The sequence below is a fragment of the Pan paniscus genome, chromosome 8 (assembly GCF_029289425.2).
Source record: "Pan paniscus chromosome 8, NHGRI_mPanPan1-v2.0_pri, whole genome shotgun sequence".
Lineage (NCBI taxonomy): Eukaryota > Metazoa > Chordata > Mammalia > Primates > Hominidae > Pan > Pan paniscus.
The window spans coordinates 59,721,514-59,745,575 of NC_073257.2; the positions used below are offsets into that span (position 1 = coordinate 59,721,514).

At 49.9% G+C, this 24,062-nt stretch overlaps 1 protein-coding gene across 1 annotated transcript in view; it reads left to right on the plus strand.

Moving 5' to 3' along the window:
* Positions 1-21,990, plus strand: part of LOC100969124 (anthrax toxin receptor-like) — a 748,177-nt gene extending 726,187 nt beyond the window's left edge. Inside the window, 8 exon segments of the mRNA XM_057298862.1 lie at positions 1,284-1,349; positions 1,855-1,930; positions 3,717-3,848; positions 5,291-5,431; positions 6,992-7,059; positions 19,300-19,317; positions 21,641-21,799; positions 21,801-21,990. Coding sequence (XP_057154845.1) covers positions 1,284-1,349; positions 1,855-1,930; positions 3,717-3,848; positions 5,291-5,431; positions 6,992-7,059; positions 19,300-19,317; positions 21,641-21,799; positions 21,801-21,990 — 850 coding nt within the window.
* The last annotated feature ends 2,072 nt before the right edge of the window (positions 21,991-24,062 follow it).

A 24,062-nucleotide genomic window follows, 5' to 3' on the forward strand; every position in this document is an offset into this window, starting at 1 on the left:
TCGATACCACGGGTTCTGGCAGTCCTAGGTTGGCCAGGCAGTTGCTGGCCCTGGGAAGCCGGGGTCCTGGCAGCCAAGCCCAGTGGGTAGAGAGCTGGAGCCAGGCCAGCAGGCAGATGCAGCAGGGCCCACGCCCTCCCCAACACTTTAGGAGGCATGAAAAGGATGTGGGCTCAGGATGAGAAGGTTCTATGTCTACATGTTACAGAACTCTCCTGAGCCCACCACACTCCCACAAAAAATAAATAAATAAATATATAAAGAAATAAAAATTGGGAAACAAAATTACAGACTTAAAACAAACAAACCCAGTTACCTCCTCAGGCTTCCCCCTTTTGGTAAATGGTGTCACTGTCCACCCGGTTGTTCTGGTCAAACACTCAAATGTCATCTTTGACTCCTCCGATCTTCCTCTTCACATCCATCCCACCAGCAAGTCCTGTTGCCTCCATGTGCAAAATACATCCTGGATCTGCCCAACCTGGACAGATTCACTGCACAAGAAATAAAACCCCAACCCCTTTCCAGGGCCCATGAGGCCCTGCCCCCTGTTCTGGGTCACCTCTTTCCCTCCTTGACAAGGTCAGCGAGTCACTGCCCAGGGCATTGGCACATGATCTTTGCCTGGCTGGCTCCTCATCTTTTTAATCTCAGCTGAAATGTCCCCTTTTCAGAGAGAATTTATTATTCATGGAAGTTTTCAACAGTATACAAAATAACAAGAATTGTGCCATAAACCTACTTTTAATAATTCTCAAACTGCCCCCATCTGCTTTCCTTGGAACCCTTACCACAGAGTATTTTGAAGCAAATCCCTGGCCTTGCATTATTTCATGTTCCTCTAGACCAGAAATTGTGGCTCTACAAGATAGGAGAAGTCACACATAATGAAGTGGCTGTCCCTGCCCCTCTGGTCCCCTCACCTGCTCTGGTCATGGACATCACAGCACGTTGCACTCTCTGTCATCTGTTCTGTGCTGGTTTTTTTTGTTTGTTTGTTTTTTAATTTTGTTTTCTGTGTCCCATGCAATCTCTAAATGTGAGTCCCTTGAGAGCAGGGACTCTGCCTGCCTGTTTCTGTTACACAGCAGAGCACTGCACAGGGCCTGGGTATGGTGGGTGCTCACAGGGGTCTCTGTAAGAGGAAGGCAGAGCCCTGATGCTGGTCCTCGGCCTCAGGGTCAGCTCTGCATGCTGAGGACAGACATGGGGAGAGACACTGGTCAGACATGTGCATCGACATTCTTCCCATGTCATTTCCTTTTAGATGAACATCCAATCAGTATGGACAAGGCTTCCAAAACTTGCCCTGGACCAAAGATAGAAAAACCTGGCAGGAGGCCCTATAGGTTAGGAGGCCAGGGGGTCAGGGTTGGGCACTGTGAGCTGTACAGAATGTGGATGCCACCCCACCTGCTGGGGCGGCACATGTCTGCCACTGGGCTAAGGGCACCCTCTCCACCTTCTATTATTGGTGGCCCCCAAGGTATTCAGGGATCTGCAGCATCCTAGGGTCTGTGAGGAGGGCAGGATGCAGGAGATGATTGCCTGAGGAATGGTACCTTTGCTCCAGGTTGCTTCTCAGAGTTAAGGCAACAGACTCTGTAAATACAGAAGAGCTGGGATGGTGACACCAAGCAGTGGTCCCTGGTCATTTAGGACACGGTCACAATGGCATGAGACGCCATGCAGGGTCCCTCGCTGCCTGACCCACTTACCCTTTGGTCATCATTGCTGAGTTTACCTGCAAGCGTTTGGGGAATGACCTCTCATTACCCACGCTGTCCACTGGCCAAGGTCAAGAACTGCATCTCTCTGGGCTGGCTCTCACCATCTGTGTTTTCTGTGCTTTAGGGAGTACTTCATTGAAGTCAGCTTGAACGACGGCAAAACATTCAAGAGCAACGTCAGTATCACCAGCACCACATGTGTGAGTACCAGCATGGGGCTGCAAACACGTATGAGGACTGTCCAGAGCCTCTGCACTAGAAGGAGATACACCCTGGGGAGCACAGAAAGGGCAGACAGTTTCCAGGCAGTCCCAGAAAGTAGCATGTGCAGCAGGCACCTGAGGCTGCTTCAACCCGGCTTCCAGCTGGCACAGGTGGTTGAAGCTGGGAGGCTGTCTGCCAGGAGCTAGAGTCCAGTACCTCTTGGGTGTCCACCTTCTCCACGTGGACCTCCCAGGCCCAGGAGCTCTGGAGGATTCCACACACCGCCATCAGGGTGCGTGTGCCACTGAACTGGTGCCCCAGCTGCTGATCTGGTCCTGAACATGCTCATGACTCTGGCCCCTGAGCCTGCCTGGTTGTAACCTGCTGTCATTGCCCAGATGCCTTGAACCTCCTTTCTGCCTCTCCTCCTTGCTCAGGCCCCTGAGATGTCCCTCTCTGCTCCCTCACCAGGTCCTGCATTTCATCCCCTCCTGCTGCTGAAGGGGAGGCTCTGGGCACTGGGACCCGGGCTCAGCTCCGAGAGGCCCCTGAGAATGAAAGTGCTGTGCCCCCGGTGCCTGCTTTTCAGAGCTCCACATCTTTGGGCAGCTTGGCCCAGGGCCGCATAGGGAGGAGGATGTGCTGGAGAGACAGGCGGGAGGCCTGAGCCCACTCCACCGCCTTGTGTCCAGTCTTACTTGTGAGGACGCACCAGTGTTGACAGTCCTCCCTCTGGGTCTACCCCTGCCTGTCCCTGCATATCCACGCATGGATTAGCAGGCTGAACGCACACATTCCCCATCAGGAATCCACCCACTAACGGCTCCACCGTGACAGGCACATCAGGAGCAGCCCTGGGGCTCCAGCCTCACCGGCGGCCTTCATGCTCAGCCTCGGTGGTTCCTCTCCTTCAGCCAGCCGGGTTCTCAGCACAGGCCCCCTCCCCTCCTCTCCCTTCCTTTCTTCTCCCCTCCCCTCCCCTCCCTTCCCTTCCCTTCCCCTCTCCTGCCTTCCCTTCCCCTCCCCTCCCCTCCCTGCCCTCCCCTGCCCTCCCTCCCCTGCCCTCCCCATCTTTCTCTCTAAACAGAACTCTGGATTTGGGGAAGGCCTGGGCAGCCTGTATTCCCACGGATGCTGCCCAAGTTCCCTTTACTGTGAAGAACACCCAGAGAAGAGTTCCCGTTGCTTACACCCCATGTGGCCCTGGTTCTGAACCAGGTCTTTCTCTGAGCTCTCTAAACCTCACAAGTGCCCCCAGGGAGGGAGGCCCGTTCTCTTTGCAGAGGTGTGGAGGCTGAGGCTCAGAGCTGTGTGTGGATGTGCCCACGGTGCAGAGCCTGGAATTGGGGATGAGGCTGTGGGGATGGACCCGGGTCTCCTGTCCTTACTCCTGCACCTACACCTCTCTTGGCTGCAGCACCCCCACCCTTGCCCATCATTGTACCTGGAGATTTTGTGGTCCTCACAGAAGCCCTGTGCTGCAGGCGAGGTGTGCAGTGAGGGTGGGTTTGTCAGACAGTGGAAGCTTCCGGGACTTTCTTGGCAGGGCTCTTGGGCAGAGACTTTCAGCGGGGCCAGAGGAGGGGTTTGTAGTTCCCTTGGGAGCATCCCTTACCCCCGGCCCCACTGTTGTGCCTTGAGGTGGGACCACCTGTAGAGAAGGGAGAATGGGCAGATGGGCCTCCAAGTGGTGGGCACCAGGATGAGGCTACCCAGGCCCTCCCAGGCCTGGCATTCCTCTGTCCCTTAGGCGTGGTTCATATTGCTGTCTTTCTCAGCCAGGGCATTTTTCGCAACTGGCTCTATTTTGTGCCGCCCCTGCTGCTTGCACCACTGCTGCTGTGTTGTGTCTGGCGGCTGTGCCGCAAGAAGGCAAGTGATTTTTGCCCACCCAGCCCTGGGGCCCAGGCACAGGCCCACCCTCTGAGGGACTCTAACATGTGACTGCCCCGTGATCCCGCCTGTGGGAAGTTTCCCTCAGCTCCCAGCTCATCACATGAGCCCAGGGAGTCGCAGACTCCACACGTTCCCAGAGCCTAGCAAGCCTGGGCTTCTGCAGGGCCTCCTGCCCCGGGCTGGCCACAGAGAGCTGGCCTGGGATGTCCTGGACATGGGGCTGAAGCCTGCCCTGGCTCCTAGAGAGAAGTGACCCCAGAACCCCTGAAACCAGGGCTGCCTCAACAATCCGGACTTCTGGAAGCCTCAGATGGACAAGGGCCAGGAGGCAACCTCTGTGTGGAGGGAGGAAGAGAGGGGCCCCCATGAGGTCCTGATGGCCCAAATGGAGGACAGTGCTGTAACCCCCAGCTGTCTGTGCCTTGGGGAACCAGCATGGATCTCGGCACATGTCTGGTGCCTTCCCCATTCCTTCATCTGTCTTTACTGAGCTCCAGCTTCCCCTGGGCCCCATGCTGGGCTGGTGAGGGACAGAAATGAAGCTCCCCACAGGCAGCTCACAGTCCTGGCTTGTCGGGGCTGAGGCTGAAATGTCCACCCCACAGAAGTGGGAAGGGCCCCCTGTAAGGCAGAGCAGGAGCCAAAAGCAGAGATGGAGGCTGGGGCGGGGAGAGTGTCAGGGGTGCTGGAAGCTGGAGTGGAAGAAGCCAGCCCAGAGAGCTGCAGACAGAGGACAGAGCAGAGGGAGGAGAGGACAGAGCTTAGCCCCATCCCCAGGCTCCGGATGCGGGTGTGGCTCCATTTGGCCTCTCTGGATCCCTGTTTCCTGGCAGGGACGAGGGTCTGGCTGGGGTTAGCTTCTAGGGACTGCAGGGCTGAGGGGTGAAGGAGGCCTGGCGAGCACCCAGCTGGGAGGGACACCAGCCCAGTGAACACAGGGGCCAGGAGTCGGGGAGCAGGCTGTGGCTCACCTGGGCTGGGGACCCACACCAGGGGCCATAGGCAGTGGTGAGTAGCTGAGGCAGGAGGCCCTGAGCCTGGGATGGGGTGGGAACAGGCCTCCCTGGCCAAGGGTGGCCTCTGCGGTGCTGCAGAGTGGGCCCAGGGAGGCTGCATCTGCAACCAGGTGGATGCGGACAGTCACCTGCAAATGCTGGGACCATTGCACAGCCCCCAGGGCAGGCCTCCTCCAACAAGGCTGGCCTTGGGAGAACCAAGGCAACCGGGATGAAGTTGTTAGCATTTAGGGTAAGAGCCATGTCTGCAAACCAGGAGGAGTTTGCGTTTTTCTCACATGAAGGATGGTCTTCTGTGGTGTGGGCTTCTCACTGGTCCTTTCATTCCCCAGACACACATCTGGGAGTGGCCGGCACTGTGCCCGGTGCTGGCTGAGGCAATGACACCATACCCTTGCTCTTAAGAGTTGTCTGAAAAGTCAGCAGACCATTGTTTTTTAGGAGCTAGAGCAGGAGATACCATCATCTCCACCACCACAACCTCTGCCTCCACTGCCTCTGCCCCCGGCTCCTGTAAACACCTGCCCCACTGTGATTGTTTGTTGCTGTAGGTGTCAAGGAGTGGGCGGGATGAGAAGGATAGAGGTGAGAAGCACAGTGGAGAGGGGCTGCGACCCCCAGGCTGGGACTGTGGGAGGAGGGGGAAGATGGGTCCCACTGCGGAGACCTGGGCCCTGGAGGAAGGCCGGCTCTACAGGGGCTGGACTTTAGACACGTGATGCCAAGAGCAACCAGATGCCCACCTCACCCTCGTGCCCCAGTGGCAGGCATATATGAGGGCTCCTGTCCCCTGCACCACCAGGTCTGTCCCCACACATTGAACTCCCTCTCTAGAAGGATCCATGTTTCTGTACAGTGGCAGCTTTTGATGTCTGACCAGTCCCTGGTTTCCACAGGGGTGCCTCAGCTCTGGCAATGGCCCCGGGCTTTAGACCACCTGCCTGCAGGTGCATGGGTCAGGCAACCTGAGTCACAAAAGGTCATGCAGATCAGAAAAAAAAAAATAGAAATGACCAGTTCTGACACACGTTCTCACCACCACGAACACTGCAAGGATGCCAGGGGCACCTGCCAGCCCAGGCAGCAGGATCTTCAGGCAGTGAGGAAAAACTGTCACTGAGTGGGCTTGTCGCCTGCTGAGATGGGCTGACAGGTGCTGCAGGGAGGGGAGGAGGTGGAGGCCTGAAAGCGCCCTCACAAGACACCTGTGCAGGAGCTTGAGCCCCGGAGCCAACACAACAGCCACTCTCCCTGAGGAAACCTCCTTCATGGGCGGGTCCAGGGCCCATCTTGCTGAGGGAAACCCAGCCAGGCAGCAGCAGGGGGCCCTGCACAGGGGTAGAGAGGGCGCCTGGGTGGCTGATGTTGAGGGAGAAGGACCGCAGAGTTCCTGCCTGGCTCTGCCCCTCTCCCCCTTGGTCCTGGCTCTGTCTGTGGTCGGATCTCTTGCTTCCTCCTGGGAGGGTCAGGCTCCTCTGCAGCCTCAGTGGGCATCTGGGGAAGCCAGGCCTGTCTCTCCTCAGAGTGTGGGGCACATGTCTCCAGGGGGAGGAAGTCACCTGCCAGTGGCCTGCACTGCCTTGCAACACACGGCCCTCATCCCATCCCCACCGGAACCCAGAAAGGCGTGACTGCAGCGCCGAGTGGCCAAGGGGCTGCCCGCCGTGGGTCCTGGGCTGCTTTCTGGCCTGTTTTTCTCTGCCTTCCTCTTCTCTCTTCCCTGGTGTCAGGTACCTACTCCCTGAGCAGGGCATGGTCCTCTCACCTGCCTTCCCCTTGTGTGCCCCAGCAGCAAGGCTCCTTCTCCCTGCCCAGGCCCCCATGCTGGGCCCCCAGGCCTAACTCATACTCCCCTTCAGGACCTCTGCTCAGAACCACAGGCTCCTCCCGCCTTTGGACTTTTCGTATGAATCTGCCCCTGGCTTTTCTTCTTCCTACAACCAAAATACTTTTTTGTCCAGATTCCAAAACTTTCTGTGGCCACAGTGACCATGTCTCCAACATGCAACCCTGCCAGGCCCCTCCCCCAGGGGGAAATGGGAGCTTTGTCTGGGTGTGTTCCTTGGGACAGAACCATGGGGGGCTGGGGGGTCCTGAGAAGGCATCCAGGCTGCATGGCTTCATCATGGCCACGTTGCTTTTCAGGGCAATCTGGATATCTTCCGTGACCTCTCTCACCCAAGCTGCTGCCAGGTGCCATGGATGTGGTGTCAGCACGGGCCAGGTGAGCTGGGGCACACGGACACACTTGATGGACAGAAGACCACTGCTTTTTCCCTGACTGCTGTCCTCTGGGATTGTGGCTCAGAGAGCCATGTCAGGCGTCTGCCAAAGAGGACGGCACAAGACACACAGAAACGGTGCCCAAGGGCCTCCCAGCCCGTTTCTGGACTTGGGACCATGCACTTCCTTTGCTGGTCCCCTGGGGTCAGAAGTGCTGGTTGGGATGGCTGGCAGCATTGTCGGGGCAACATTGGTTCTAACAGGGAATAAGGATTCCTTCCTGTATCATTGCCTTGGGACCATGGGGAGGACGAAATTGTTAAGATTTTCTCTTTGTAACTTATTATGAATGAGGACTAATAATTATTAACGAGGCCTCAGTAATATACAGAGTCCTCTGTGGGCCAGTTGCTAGCCTAGGCCATGCTTTCACTGTTTTCATCCTCCCAGTAACTGTACCTACGTGCTATTATTATCCAGTTTACTGAAGGGGCCTGAAGCGCTGAGATATTAAGTGGCACGTCCTTGCTCCTAAAGCCCGCGAGTGATAGGGCTGGATGTGCCCTGGGCCTGGCTCCTGCCCTTACTCTGCACTGCTCTCTTTTCGGATCAGCACCAAGGGGCTTCTCTGCTTAGGCCCTGGGTCCCTGGAGAGCCCTGCTACTGGCTGGGCCTGGGGCTCATCTGCCTGTGCCTCCCACAGTCCAGCCTTTTACACCTGGAAGATGATCTCATCCCCAGGGTTTATAGAGGGACCTGCACTGGCCAGACCTCCTGCATCAGGTCAGCATACGCTCTCAGTGGCCAGGTGGCTGCGCACTGAGAAGGCCTTGCAGGCTGCAAGCCTCTGGACGCTGCTGATAAGAAACGGGCCGGGAGCCCCTGGGAGGCGTGCTGACACCTGGCAGGGCATTGCTGGTGTCAGAGGCATGCAGGGCTCCTCCAGCCGCTGGGCTCCTGGCTCTGTGCCTCTGCACAGGGCTCTCAATCCCAGCCACGCTTGCACAGAAGCCCACTTTCCATCTGAGGTCCCATAAGGCCTCTCCACGTTGCCATAGCCCAGTTCCAGTCACACAGTACTAGTCCAGCCTTATGCACTGAACAGCGAGAGGCTCAGGCAGAAGGGACAGAGCTCGACTGTGGGGTGTGAAAATGGGCACCTCAAGCAGAGGGAAGGCAAGAGATGGGAGGGTGGCATGGGAAAGAGCCAGAAATGGCCTTACTGCCCAGTGTGGTGAGATAGGGGATGGAGCAAGTCTCTGAAATTGTCCCATTCCCAAAAGCAGCTAAAGTTTGGGGGAGGGTGGCAGAGTAATTGCATTAAGGAAGGCAATTACCACTGCCCAGGGCTCTGCCAGGCCCTTTCCGCTGTCATTGTGTGAAGTTCACCCTGAAATTTTCCAGCAGGAGAGACAATCTGTATTTTTTACTAATGGCAAAATAGAGGCCCAGAGTGGCCCAGAAAGTTGCCCAAGGCCACAAGTGGCTGTCTCCAGGGCTATCAGAAATCAACCCCCGATCTGTCCCTAACCCAGGGAGGCCCATAGCTGTGGCTTGTAGACCTGGGCTCCCTTCTAGCTCCTCTGCCACAACCTAATTTGACCTTGTCCTTCCCAACTGTAGTCGTGAACACCTGACTGAGTGTCTTGTAGGATTTCTGTCGGGTACCCAAGAATTCAGACAGGCTGACAGGAGTTCCTGTTCTCCTCTTTAAGCCTTCGGTGTGCTGGCCCCAGGGTCTAACATGAATCATGCACTAAAGAGGACGCGTCCCCCTGAGACCTTCAGCCCATTTCAGAGCCACAGGGTCAGCCTGTAAGCCTAGTCATGAGTGTACAGAGCCAGACACCAGCCAGGCTGCTGGTGAGCTCAGCAGCTTTCTGCTTGGAGACACTGGGAATGTGACCTTCCTGCCTGAGCCAGGGGGTCCCTGAGTGAGAAGCAGCCCTGAGGCTGGAGGAGAGAGAGTGCATCTCAGTGAGAACCCGCTGGAGACCAGGCTTGGATGGGTGGCTCAGCCCCAGCCAGGCAGCCCAACTGCAACCGCACGGCTGTGGAGGCATCAGTGAGACGTCCTGCCAGGACAGGCATAGGCTGTCTGTCTCTTCACTGCAGAGTGAAGAGGCCACCTGTGTGCTGCACACCCCTCTTCCAGGATCTCCCCTCAGACAGGGATTCACTCAGGCCCTCAGCAGGTTGGGGGATCCTGACAGAACCAGTGCATGCCTCTTTCTCCATCCATGCCCGGCCTTGTGGGGAGGCTATTTCCAAACTCCTCTTCCTGACTTGGCATTGTGGGCTGACCTGGGGGTGTGATAAGCTCGGGAAGTTGATGAGCCTGTTCGACTGGAGTGTGCTGTCGAATTCAGAGGAGCTGCTGACTTTTAAAACCTTGTTTAGTTTATTGTTTCAGCAAATCCAAACATTTTGCATTTCAGCACATAATAATGCAGGAAATTCTCCAAGGCTCAGTTTACCAAACACCTCAGCATTTTTGTGGCAAAAGCAGTCAGTCTTGTTTAATTTCAATTTTTTTTGTTTTAAATTGAGTGTGTCTCCCTGCTCCATCACCTTCAGTTCCCTGAATAAATTTTTTGATAGTGTCCTCTTCCAGGCCATCCCCACTACACACTCATACAAAATGAAGCAGCAAGACTCAGAGGCTCTTGAGCCAGACTCTACCTCCCATCCATGCTGAGGATTCTCCTTCACCTTATCCTGTGGATGCTCATTATGTTAATGGGAAACAATATTACTCGATCCATCAGGAAAGTCAGGCTAATAGTGTGAAACCTTACTCTCTGTCACCAAATATAGTGCCCACAATGATATAACAGCCTTTCCAGTGAGTTTAATTCGTGTGCACACCACAGCAGGAGGCCCTTTAGAAACTGGATCTCATTTCATTCTCACAACACCCAGGAAGGCTCATAGCTGCCATTCATATAGATCTTAAGGTGGGCCAGACACTTTTGCAACTACATTCTACAAACTAATATATGCCATAACTCTATTGTGGGGAGGAAGCTAGAGGCCCTACAAAGTTAGGTAACCCACCCAGGGTCACACAGCCAGGAAGCAATAGGACCAGCATCCAACAACCTGGCTCCAGGTCCTTACTGTGTGCATGGCCACCTCTCTGTCCTGCAAGGTAGTCACTACTGTCTGCATTTCGCAGCTGTGGGCACCGAGGCTCTGATGTTTAGTGATAGGCTCAACGTGGCAGGGTTGTTGAGTGGTAGAGCCGGGCTATGAACTGACCTGAGGGGAGGCTCATGTCTGAGTCACGTTCCACCCCATGTCCTGCTGTCAGAGTGATCTATGGAAACACCTGCAAGTGCATCTCTCTACAGTGCAAAATGTCACACAGCAGGTCCTTGAATAACGTCATTTCATTCAACGTCATCTGAACACTGAGTGAGAAATGATGATGCTGATCAGAAAAAAATCCATTCCCGGCTGAGGTCACTGTCTGTGTGGAGTTGGTGTGTGAAAAATGACATTGGTATTTGTTTTAGTAATTGCATCGAATCTGCAGATGGCTTTGGGTAGTACAATCACTTTAGCAATATTAACTCATCCAGTTTGTGTAAATGGGATGTCTTTCCATTTGTTTGTGTCCTCTTCAATTTCTTTCATCAGTATTTTATAGTTTTCCTTGTTGAGATCTTTCACCTCCTTGGATAAATTTATTTCTAGGTATTTCTTTTGTAGTTATTGTTAATGGGATTGCCTTCTTGATTTCTTTTCCAGCTCTGTTATTATTGGTGCTACTGAGTTTTGTATGTTGATTTAACAGTTTTTTAAAATTACAATAGAGATGAGCATCTAACTATGTTGTCCAGGCTGGTCTCGAAATCCTGGGCTCAAGTAATCCTTCCACCAAAATGCTGGGATTACATATGTGAGCCACTGCACCCAGACTCTATGTTGATTTTGTATCCTGCAACTTTACTGAATTTGTTTGTCAGATCTAGAAGTTTTTTGGTGGGGTCTTTAGGTTTTTCTAAGTATAAAATCATGTCATTTTCCAAGAGGGAAAATTTGACTTCCTCTCTTCCAGTTTGGATGCCTTTTATTTCTTTCACTTGCCTGGTTGCTCTGGCTAAGATATCCAGTACTATTTTGAATAGGAGTGGTGAAAGTGGGCATCCCTGCCTTGTTCCACTTCTTAGAGGGAAAGCTTTCAGCTTTTCCCCATTTCATATGATGTTAGCTGTGAGTTTGTCATATGAGGCCGTTACTATGTTGAGGTATATTCCTTCTATGCCTAATTTGTCAAGAGTTTTTGTCAAAAAGCATTTTTTTTATTTTATCAAATGCTTTTTCTGCATCTGTTGAGATGATCATATGGTTTTTGTCCTTCATTCTGTTGATGTGATATATCATGTTTATTGATTTGTGTACGTTAAATCATCCTTGCATCCCCAGAGTAAATCCCACTTGATCATGGCGGGATTATCTTTTTGATGTGCTGTTTCACTCAATTTGCTAGTATTTTGTTGAGGATATTTTGTGTCTATGTTCATCAGGGTTATTGGCTTGTAGTTTTCCTTTTTTGGTGCGTTCTTGTTTGGTTTTGGTATCAGAATAATGCTGGCCTCATAGAATGAGACCTCTTCTATTTTTTAGAATAACTTGAGGAGAATTTGCATTAGTTCTTCTTCATAAGTTTGGTAAAATTTGGCAGTGAAGCCATACAGTCCTGGGCTTTTCTTTGTTGGTAAATTTTCACATTACTGATTCAATCTTGTACTCATTATTGGTCTGTTTGCGTTTTCTGATTCTTCTTGTTTCAATCTTGGTAGGTTGTAAGTGTCCAGGAATTTATCCATTTTCTATAGGTTTTCCAGTTTTTTGGCAAATAGTTGTTCACAATAGTTTTTAATGTGTTTTGTATTTCTGTAGTATTAGTTACTATGTCTCCTTTTTCATTTCTGATTTTGTTTATTTGGGTCTTATCTCTTTTTTTCTTGGGTAGCCTATCTAGCAGTTTATCCATTTTATCTTTCCAAAAAACCAACTTTGCTTTTCATTGATTCTTTGTATTTTTAGCCAATTTCATTTAGTTTTACTCTGATCTGATCTTCATTGTTTCTTTCCTTACACTAATTTTGGGTTTGGTTTGCTCTTGCTTTTCTAATTCCTTGAGGTACGTCATTAGATTGCTTACTTGAAATGTTTCTACTTCTTTGATGTAGGTCTTTATTGCTACAAACTTCTCTCTTAGGCATTGCCTTTGCTGTATACCATATGTTTGGGTATGTTGTGTTTCCATTTTCATTTGCTTCAACAAATGTTTTGATTTCCTTTTTAATTTCCTCATTGACACAATGGTTGTTCAGAATCACATTGATTAATTTCCATGTACTTGTACATTTTCCAAGTTCCTCTTGTTATTCATTTCTAGCTTTATTCCATGATGGTCTGAGAAGATATTTGGTATGATTTTGATATTTTAAAAATTTGTTGAGATTTGTTTTGTGACCTGACATATGGTCTGTCTTGGATAATGTTCTATTTGCTCATTAGAAGAACATGTATTCTGCAGTTGTTGGATGAAATATTCTGTAGATGTCTCCTAGGTCCATTTGTTCTAAGCTGTAGGTTAAATTTATTTTTTCCTTGTTGGTTTTCTTTGTAGATGACATGTCTAATGGTGAGAGTGAACTGTTGAAGTCCCCAACAATTACTGTATTGAAGTCTATTAGATTTAATAATATTTGCATTATGTATATGGGGACTCTGGTGTTGGGTGCATATATCTTTAGAATTGTTGTATTTTCTTGCTGAATTGATTCCTTTATCATTATATAATATGACCTTCTTTGTCACTTTTTAATGCTTTTGTCTTAAAGTCTGTTTTATATGATATAAGTATAGCTACTTCTACTCACTTTTGGTTTCTATTTGTGTGATATATCTTTTTTCATTCCTTTCCTTTTAGTCTACATGTGTTTACATGTGAAGTGAGTTTCTTGTATGCAGCATATAGTTGGGGCATTTTCAAAATTCATTCAGCCAGATTTTATCTTTTAAGTGGAAAATTTAATCCATTTACATTCAAGGTTATTATTGATATATGAAGACTTATTTCTGTCATTTTGTTAAATGTTTTCTGATTGTTTTGTATATTTTTCCTTTCTTTCTCTCTTGTAGTTTATCATTATGGTGTGCTGGTTTTCTATAGTGGTAACATTTGAGTTCTTTTTCTTATTTCTGTGTTTACTCTACCAGCAAGTTTTAGACTTTTGTATGTTTTCATGATGGTAGCTATCATTCATTCACTTCCAGGCATAGGACTCCCTTAAGTATTTCTTCTAAGGCTGGTCTAGTGATGATGAATTCCCTCAGGTTTTGCTTGTGTGGAAAAAACTTTATTTCACATTTTTTAAAAATAAAGAATAATGTTGTTAGGTATAGTATTATTGGCTGACAGGTTTTTTGCCCCCTTTTTAGGGGGGAAATATATTATCCCATTCTCTCCTGTATTATCCCATTCTCTCCTGGCCTATAAGGTTACTGCTGAGAAATTAACTGTTCGTCTGATCGGGCTTCCTATATATGTGACCAGAGCTTTTTCCTTTCTCTTACTCTTTTTAGAATTCTCTGTTTGACTTTTGACAGTTTACTATAATGTGCTGTGAAAAAGACCTTTTGAGGTTTTAATTACCTGTGAATTTCTAAACTTCTTGTATCTGAATGTTAAATCTCTTACTAAATTTGGGAAGTTTTCAGCTATTATTTTGTTAATCAGGTTTTCTATACTTTGGGTCTCTTCACCATTTGGAACACCCCAAATTTCTGTTTTTGGTTGCTTTATAGTGTCCCATATGTTATGTAGGTTTAGTTCATTGTTTTTTATTCTTTTGTGTGAGTAGGGCATGGGGACGGGGGCTCTGGCTGGGTTATTTCAAAAGGTCTGCCTTCAAGTTCTGAGATGCTTTCTTCTTTTTGCTCCACTCTACTGTGGAAGCTCTTGAATAAATTTTTATTTTGTTCATTGAATTCTTCACTTTCAGAATTTCTGTTTGATTCTTTTTTCTATTATATCTGTTTCTCTGGTGAGTTTTTCATTCATATCCTCAGTTGATTTCTAACTTTTTGTATTGTTTATGTCCTCTTGTATCTTACTGAGCTTTTATAATATCATTTTTAAAAATTATTTTTCCCACATTTCATAAATTTTTTTTCCAGTGAAGTCTGTTGCTAAAGAATTATTGTAATCTTTTGGAAGTGTCATATTTCCTTGTTTAGTCATGTTTCTTGCATTTTACATTGATATCTGCACATCTTTTGTAACAGTTGCTTCTTCATACATTTTGGATTGGCTTTTTCCTGAAGATATATCCATGGTTTTTATTGGGTAGGACACTTTAGCTTTGCTTCTAAGTGTATGAAGTAATGTAGTCTCTCTCTGATTTCTTCACCTCTAAGCAGTATCAGTGGTGTGTGATTTCCCTAGTGGCTTAGGCTGTGGTTGTTAGTGGAGGCTATGATGATGTTTTGCTGGGGTTGGGGATGTTAGGTGGGTGTGCCCTCAAACCCTGATGGTGGCAGTGGCAGGGTAAGTGTACCTCTCCTTGTGACCCCAGGCAGTGTACACAGGCACTAGTGTCAGCAGGTACAAATGGGCCAGTTCTTAGGCCTCCATGTGGCTGGCTTGGGTGCTGGCAGTCATAGTGGTAGGCCTGGCCAGTGGGCAGGTCCTTCCCTTGGCAGCATGTGTAGAGTGAGTGTTGACAATAGCAACAACACAGCAACTCTAAGGCTCTGAAGCAACACACATCAGTGTTAGTGATGGCTGGGTAGGCCAGTTCCCTAAACCCAAAGTGGTACATGCAAATGGATGCTGGCTGTGGTGGTAGTGGTAGACTGAGTGGGTCCATCATCAGGCCCCTAGGAGGAGTACATAGAGGCCAGCAATGGTGAACAGAGTCGGGGTAATCCCTAGGCCCCCAGGCAGTGTGCTTGGGCACTGAGGTAAGCAGTGTCAGGGTGGGTGGGTGTATCCTCAGGCCCCTCAATGGAACACTCAGGTGACGGCTATGGTTGGCAAAATGGAGGGGTCCCCAGGCCCATTGGCAGAGTACTCAAGTGGCTGTGGCAGTGGCAGCAGTGGGCCAGGGGAAACTGTCCTCAGGGTATGTGCAAATGGCTGGGCCATAGGCAGGTTGCTTACAGTGGCTCCAGCCATAGGCAGGAGTTCTCAGGATCTGGGAAGTGTGAGATTCAGCCCCTAGCTGTTGAGGGGTGGCAGCAGCAGTGGTAGCAGCAGCAACAGGGAAAACCAGTAGTAAAGGGGATGCAAGTATGCAGTGGCTCTGCTGCTGAAAAGGGCAAAGTCACTGTCAAGTGGCATGTGCTTTGGCCCCAGTGACAGCAACAACAGATGCAGTGAGCAGTAGCAGACCCTGCCCTCAAGGCATGTGCATGGCAGCCTTACTGCTGGGGTGGGAACAGGGTTGCTGTCCATGATAACTGCCCCAGGTAGACAGTTTTCAAGCTCTAAGAAACCCACACTTTGGCTCCCTTTTCTCTGAGGGCAGCCTCTCAGCACACTGGGGAGGCAGCCTCCCTATTATGCTGCACTGTCCATTCCCCAAGATGCAGGACACTGTGTGCTAGAGTGCTAGGGAGGCTCTGCTGGGTCCAACTGGCATTGCACTACTGAAGCCCTACAGGTGAACACAGGGAGATGTCAGTGGGACTCTAGGGATGTGGAAATGCAGGGGCTGTTGGTTTCCAGTGCAGGATGCAGTCTGGTGGTGGCTGGGCTCTCCAAATGGCAGAGACCTACAGCTGCCTAAGACCTGGGGACTGGGACTCACATGAGCTCCCTCTGAAGCAGTGCTGTTACATGGTCTCTAGGCACCTTCCTATGCTAGTCTCAGGGCCTATGAGGGTTGAGGGGTTTTCCTTTGGCTATGGTTATAAAATCCATGGTCAGAATGTCAACCGCTGTGGATCTCTCACTAACCTTTTTCTTGCACTAGGGAGCCACTCTGGGTTCCCAGCCAATCCCAGCCAAGCTTGCTGCCTCACTTTCTTCCATTTTCATGCCTCAGTTATTTCCCATCATTTATCTATTGAATTCCAGCGTTCACTCTTAGATGTTCTTCTTGAAGTGTGATTACTTGCTATTTTTATTTTTCTTTGTGGAGGAGGTGAGTTCTTGATGCCTCTAGTCAGCCATCTTGAAGCCTCTCCAGCCTTTTGCAGTTTTACTTATCTTCTGACACCAAATCTGTCAAAAGAAAAATTTAAACAAATTAAATGTAACAGAGTTTAACTGATCAAGAAAAAAATGTGTCTCAGACAACATCAGAATCAGAACAGATTCAGAGAGGGTCTGTGGGTACCATATGGTCAGATATGATGTATGGTCAGAAAAAGAAATGACATACAGAAAATGAAAGTGAAGTACAAACATCTGGATTAGTTACACCTTGGCATTTGCCTTATTTGAACATGGTTTGAACAATTGGCTCCTTATGAGTGGTTGAAGCATGGCTTCTGTGATTGGCTAAGACTCAGCTATTGTTACAGAAGCAGACTTCTCATTTAGGGTTTCAGTTTGTTAGGTTGCAGTTCATGTGTGAGAACTCAAGTATGCAATTACAGAGGTTTTCTTAGGTCAAATTTAGTTTGATTTAACACAAATGTTTTTGTAAACTTTGGCAAGCTATTGGGGAAAAGCTCAAATAAAAGCCTGATTTCATAATACACTAAAATATATACAAAATAATTTAAATATATATGAGATTATATATATACACATATATAATTACTAATAATAACTAGAATAAATACAAGTTTGATTTCATTATCCATGAATCCTTATTCTAGAGGTCTAGATAAGCATAAAAGCAGTGGAAATTTTTTTATTTTTTCTTTAATTTCAAGACCAGCTTTGTCACAAGGAAAAATGTTCAAAGGAAAATATTCACAGATTTATTCATATTTATTAATTCAGCAAAAATGTATTCCACATCAGGTGCTGGGATGACAAAATGAACCAGACGAAGAATGTCTCACTTTCATGGCAGGTTTACATTTTCTTAGGGAGAGTCAGATGGTGACAGATACTGTCCAAAGGATTGAAAGTCATTAATGTGTCAACAAATGCCTGGTTGGCCAGAGAAGACTCTTTAGGGAGAAAAGGAGAGGAAGAGGGAGGGAGTGACAGTTAAACTGAGAAAAAATGATAAGAAGTCAGTGGAGTAAAAATCTGGGGGATTCCTTTCAAGCAGAAGATACAGCCAGTGTGAATATTTTGGGGCAGCTTGGAGTTGGTGAACCAAAGGTAGGAAATCAAATATTGTCCTTGTCAATCTGTTCATGATGATAGTCAGTGTCACACGGATGCAGGGTGTGGAAGACAGGCACGCACCAGCCCTGCAGGTCAGTGTTGACAGGAGTATGTTTTCCACAAGTAGTTTTTGTCTTGCATCTGGGTTCACAGATACAGGGCTCTCTGTTGAATGAATGAATGAGTATTTCTAGTGAGACACGGTCCTTTGAATATACTTTTGGTTGTTTTTCTGCTTCACAAGGAAACATTTCAGATATGACATGTATGAACAGGAATCTGTTTTGGGCATAACTGTGGAGAAGTGAGAAACCCCTTTGGCATTTCCAAGGGTAATCATAGAAGAACATGGCTCAGAGTGGTTTAGCTTCTCCAACTTTCATCTTTCTTGTCTCAAAAATAAGGATAAAATGAAATGGAGACATAAAGAATGCTAGGCTATGCTATGGCAAGGCTAAGGGAATGGCAAGGTGAGCCTGTATAGCCAGATCCAATCCAGGCCTGTCTGCCAGTGGTCTGCACCTGGTGGCAGTTGCCCACTCCAGCATCAGGATGGATGTGGACAGTTCTGGCTCATCAGCTGTCCGGGACACTAGGAGAGCACCAGCACATCTAAGAACCTCCTGTGCAAATGCATGCCAGACTCCTCTTAGTGCTTGACAGGGAGAATACTGAGAGGGGAACCTACCCTTTATCTCTCATCCTGTTGTGGAGAGGAGGTGGCCCGCTGTGTCCCCACCTTGCCTCACCCTCTCTCCTCACACCTGGAAAGATGACCATCTTAGCCCCCAACCCAGGAAAAGCATTGATCACCCATTATTTGTGTCTCAGTGTTTCTGCAGGGCTTTACTCTGAGAAGTAAAGAAGAATAGGTGTGTAAAGCGCCTAGCTTAGAAAAAGAAAGAGGAGCTCTGGAAATAAAGAAAGACAAACATTAGGAGAAGGAAGGAAGACAATACAGGGTCTGAAGTTGGAATGTCCCTGGGAGGACTTCAGCACTGGTGTAAAAATTGATATACGGCAGGGAGAAATGAGTGGTCGGCAGTCAGCAGGCCCCCGGCACCCTGGAACCCCATAGCTGGCACCTCCCCTCCCACAAAAACTAGCACAGGCAGCCCCTCACAATGTCAGCACAGATCCCTCAGGCTGGGTTGGCAGTGCCAGGAGGAGGGCCTATCTCCTTCTGGGAGTGGCATTATCCTTTCTGGTTCCCACTATGCCTCCTAACCATGCCAGAAGGCTTGAACACAATGGCTTCACTGCACACAGGGATTGCTCAGAGGCAAGAGGGTTGAAGCTGAGGCCTGGGTGGACAGAAGAGAGCACTGAACAGCAGATGAGATCTTGTCTGGGCCTTATAGTCTGGATGGTGCCAGGAAGAGTGAGGTGGGGCTTTGAGCCCCCCTGACAGAGCCACCTCTGTGAGGCCGGGACTGTGGCCCAGACATCCTGATGAAGTGTCCTGTGTTCTGGGTCCAGTTGGCCTGTGGTCAGGGGGCAGTGGCGGATGGAATATGGTGCTGAGACTTCTTGGGCTCAAAGGAGAAGTGGAGAGAAATTGTCCCTGTGCCTCCAGGCTGAGGTCTGGGCCAAGCCCATGGACTCTCTGGTTTGCTTTTGCCCTGTGCTCAGCCTTGAACTTGGTGTGTGACCTGGGGCAGGGAAGTTGAGGGTTTCATGATGTGAAGGAGTCCCCAACTCTGTGCTGCAAGGAGAGAGAGAGGCTGTCTGGAGAAAGAGAAAGAGGCTCAGCTCTAGTGCTCTGGGGCTTTGGGACCAGGGTGCTCCCCTTCAGGGAAGTCAGCTTGTCAGAGGCAGCATCAGAGCTGAGGCTGAGGCACACGATGGCTGGGCTTGGATGTGCAACATGGAGAGGTGAGGAGCAGAGCCCTTAAGGCAGAGGAACAGAGCCCTCAAGGCAGAGGAGCGAGGGAAGGTGCCAGGGCATGGCCAGTTCTTCTTGTAGCTGGGCTCTGATTGCCTGAAGGCAGGGTGTGGAGACCCCAGGAGCCTGGCAGGGACGGTCTGACGTGCAGGCTGGGTGGAGGGACTGGATTCTGCCAGCAGTGTAGAGCTTCTCTGGAGGGTGTGAGCTGGGAGGGAAGATGGTCCTGGGAGGACTAAATGGGTGGAGCCAGGGAGAGCAGGCTGACACACTTGGGTTGTACTAAGAAGGAAGCCTGAATCCCTGAAAAGGTGGCAGGAGCCCAATTGGGCATGGAGGAGGGTGGACAGGCAGCTGTAGACACAGGTGGCTCAGGACAGGGTCTGAGGGGGCACAAGGGGAAAGTGAGCATCATCCTGGATGGGGACTAGCAGGGCAGGGGCAGAAGAGGGAAGATCCCAGGACGGGGCCTAGAGGGGAGAAGGGTCCCTCTCAGTAAAAGAGAGACCGTCTCCATAAGGGAATCCAGCATTTGAGGCATTTGCCACTCACATGCCCAAGGGGAGGCTTTATGCATGAATGACAGGTTCAAGCAAGCTCAAAGTCTGCATGCTCTGGGGAACACCTGTGAGGAATAGAGGGTTTCCTTGGGACCATCAGGCTGAGACTGGCCTGGCAGGAGACCCCTGGGATTCCAGGCAGCCTGGGAAGGGTGGCCTTGAGTAGAGAAGGAGCTGAACAGGCCCCATGCCAGGGAAACCACAAGCATTGATGGGCTGCTGCCTCTGCTGTGGTCTGTGGGCATCATCAGCGCCACATCACAGATGGGGAGGTCGAGGCAAAGTGGCATATGCCCACTGGCATTCTGGGAGCCTGCTGCAGCCCTCCAGCCACAGGTGCTGAAGGGAATGCAGTTACAGTCCTCATGCTTGCAGAGCAGGGACAGGCACATCTACAAGGACATGGCATTTCCCATAACGGGCTCAGCCTTCAGCCAGGAGATGACCAGAAAGACCAAGAAGGGTGGTACTTTAGCTGGGAGCAAGGATAAGGGGCTTCCTGGAGGAGGCCACTCTGGAGCTGAGTCTGAAAAGGTGAGCAGCAGTTCACTGGGCAGACAAGGTTAGGAAGAGCATTCCAGAAACAGAGGACAGCTTAGGCAAATTAAGAAATGGAAAGCTGAGGGGCTCTGAGAAAGACTGTTATCTAATTCACTGCCTGCTAAGCCCCCAAGAGAACAGCCTTGGGGAAACCTAACAATTCTCCTTGAAAAGGCCAGGCTTTCAACTTGCTTTCATGCTTACAAGATGGCTTCTGGAGCTCCAGCCATCACACTCATACTCCAGGCAGAAAGAAGAAGGAAAAAGGGAAAGCAGCCTTCTTTAAAGCAATGCCCAACAATTCCTATTTATACTCCACTGCCAGAGTGCATTCACATGGCTATGCTGCTCAGCAAGGGAGACCAGGAAAAGGTCATTTTACAGCTGAGTACGTTTCCTCTCTTAACAAAAGCAGGCTTCGTTAGTAAGGAAGACAGGAAGAATGGACTTGGGGTGACCAATCCGTGTTTAGTATTGCTGGACCCATTTGACAGATGGAAAAGCCATTCCCAAGAGGCTGATTGACTTGCCTGTGGTTAGAGGCAGGAATGAACCCCAGTCCCTTTGACCTTACTTAGAGTGACCCTGAGGGCCTTTTTGAAAGGCCCTATCAAGTCTTCAGACAGGGTTGCCCCGATCATGAGCATAAGAAGCCAGCAGAGAGGAAGGCATCGCAGATGAACACAAAGACAATCTCTGTGTGGCTTGCAGCTGTGTTGGTGGTGGATTGGCTACACCGGTGTGTGCCCAGGATGAAAGCAAAGCAACTGCTTTTGCAAGACAGAATTAGCTGTTCCTACGGGTCTGGATCATCCTCTTCCCAAACCAAGGGAACCGTGGAGCTGCTGCCTTCTCAGCTCATCACCCACCCAAGGGTCCCTGGAGCCAGCCTTGAGGGCTGTGGTGAGTGCTTATCCCTTCCATATGCTCACTAGAGCCTTCCAGGCCATGCTGGGGCACAGAGGTAACTGGGGGCTCCTCCTGGCTACCAGGGAGAAGAAGACAAGTTCAACCCCAAGTGAGGGAGGCCAGAGTCAGAGACCCAGGGCTGCCTGGAGAGGCAGGGGAGACATTCGACACTTGAGCTAGGTCTGGAAGGAGGAGTCTAGGCTGGAGGCAGCACCCAGGGGAGAGAGGAGGAGCACAGCAAGGCCCACACTGTGGGTCTCGATGGGTCCTGGCCCCACCCCTTGAGCCAGGCAACCGCAGCCTTCTGAGCCCAATTCCAATGCCATCACAGTGACCTTCTCTCTCTTCTCTTCCCTATGGAGAAGGTACCTCAGCTTAGCCCTTGCACAGTCCCAATGCACACAGGGTCCCTGCTGCCCAAGGATCTGCTTTCCACACAGCCAGGAGTGCCTTTCCCTACCACAGGCTCCCTGCAGCCCAAGGATGTGCCTGAGACACAGCCGGGAGTACTTTTCCCAAGCACAGATTCTGCAACGCAAAGAGCTGCCTTCAACCCAGCTGAGAGTGCCTCCCCGTCACCTGCTCCCCCAGGTGCCACCTCCTCCCCACTAGGTGCCCGAGGCCTCCCTCCAGGATGTTGCCACTGCTCCCTGCTCTTCTCGGGCACACTGCAGAACCCCCTTTGTCACTGCCTCCCCTAGAACCCAACTTCTAAGGCACCACACACCCAAGATTGACAGGCCTTTGTTGCTGAACTGGACATATACATTGAGTCTTTGTTTATGGTCAAAGGAGTTGAATTCTTGCTGATCAACCAAAGAGTTTGTCACCAGGGAGCTTGTCCTCTGAATGAGCTGGATTTATACTGCACCTGCCAGAACACAGCACCCTGGTGCCATGGGGATGCCAGACATGGATTCATTCCACTCCTAACAGCCCCAAATTCATCTGTCACCAAAGGGTGGGACCATGAGGTCTTAGGCCAAATTCCTCTCTAAAAAAAAGCCCCCAAAGTCTTTGAAATATGAATTCAATGCCGTATCTCCCTCCCTAGCTTTTTTTGCAATGAAAAATACTTGTGTATTTTATTTCCTGTACTCCTCACACCCTTGTCCCTGCTTTCCATTTTTTTGGCTACTCAAATTCTGAATGTATCCCAGAAGGCAATGAGTGTTTCTGAAAATGCGAATTCTCTTTCTAGATACCCCACACTGTCCCCCCAAGCAAACTTCAGCAAATTTTCCTCATTTCATTAGAGAAGAAAAACTTCCCCTCTTAGTCATTTGTCCCCAAAGAAGGAAGCACAGCCCCAACAGAGATGAGTGTCAACAGGCAGGATCCTACCATCCAGTGTGTGCAGACAGTGGCTACAGGACAGCCCGAGGTGCCACCCACACAGGCCAAGGGCACCTCACATGGGGCCCCTGAGCGCATGAGGAGGGGACCCCCTGGGGGGCTGTGGCTGAGGTTGTCCCGTCATACCTAATCTATCTTGAGAGTAAATCAACTGCTCTCCACCTCCCCCATCTACTAGAATGCAATATTTATGCTTTTCCATAGAATTTTTGAAAGGTAAGTACAAGTTAAAAATATACCAGGTTTAGGTTTTAAACAGTATTGACTAATTTGGATGGCAATGTCCCCGCTCCATGTTTTGTTTTTTTTTTTAGGCTTCAACACAATGGCTTGCCTATATGTGTAGGGCTTTGGGGGCTTTCTCTAGGTTGCATGACTTTGACCTTCAATGCCGTCATCCCGAGGAGTTACTCTTTCTTGTCCCCCTTCTCCATCTTGCACCCGCCTGTCCTGCCGCAGCCTGGACTCCGCATCTGGGTCCTGCCAGCTGCGATGTTGGGAAACAGGCCTCTCCCACCCTTCCCCAGCCTCTCCCCTCTGTGTCTGCACATCTATCTCCCAAGCTGGTTATGAGAGGCTTTTCCAGGCACACAACGCCCTGCACAAGGCGTCCAGATAAATAAGCCAGGTCAATGTTGAGGAAATGGAAGAGAGCACTGGAGCCCTGGGGGTGGATGGGACTCAGTCATTTGGTTTTTCTCCATTTTGAGGCTCATTCCCTGAGCAACCGTCGGTGCTAAAGAGAACATGCCACCCCTCCACACTTCACTTCTCAACATTCTTCCTGGAATGGGAGGCCTGGCTTCATCAATTTTTTGTCTTGCTTTGTTTTTTAGAGAGTTTTTGTTTCACAAAATACACACACTTCTGGTATTGTAAATACAGAGATTTTCACAAAGAATTGAGTGTTCCCACCTCATTGCTGGACAGGTGGAGATATTTATGACAAGGGTGCCTGGTGCCTGGCCAGCAGGTGCATGGCCTGTGTGCGGCCCCATAGGCAGGGTCCAGAGAGGTGGGTCACATGTCTGTGCAGGTGTGGGAATGGATGGACAGCCAGACAGTGCACCCTCTGGCTCTAGACTGCCTGGCCCAGCTGCCTAATGCCTACAGCCACATACAAATGTGCCAGAGCAGCCAACGCAACTTTGCAAGGTGCCTGGAACTGTGTGTCTCTCAAGACTCAGGGACAAAATGTTCATTATACTCATGACACCAGGAAAAGTGTGGGGAAGCTTTCATTAGGCAGAAAGGGAAGTCAGGCATGGTGGCTTATGGAAGGCCTTTGGGAGGCCAAGGCAGGCAGATTGCTTGAGTCCAGGAGTTCAAGACCAACTTGGACAACATAGCAAAACCCCGTCTCTACCCAAAATATGAAAATTAGCCAGGCATGATGGCCTGCCTCTGGTCCCAGCTACTCAGGAGGCTGAG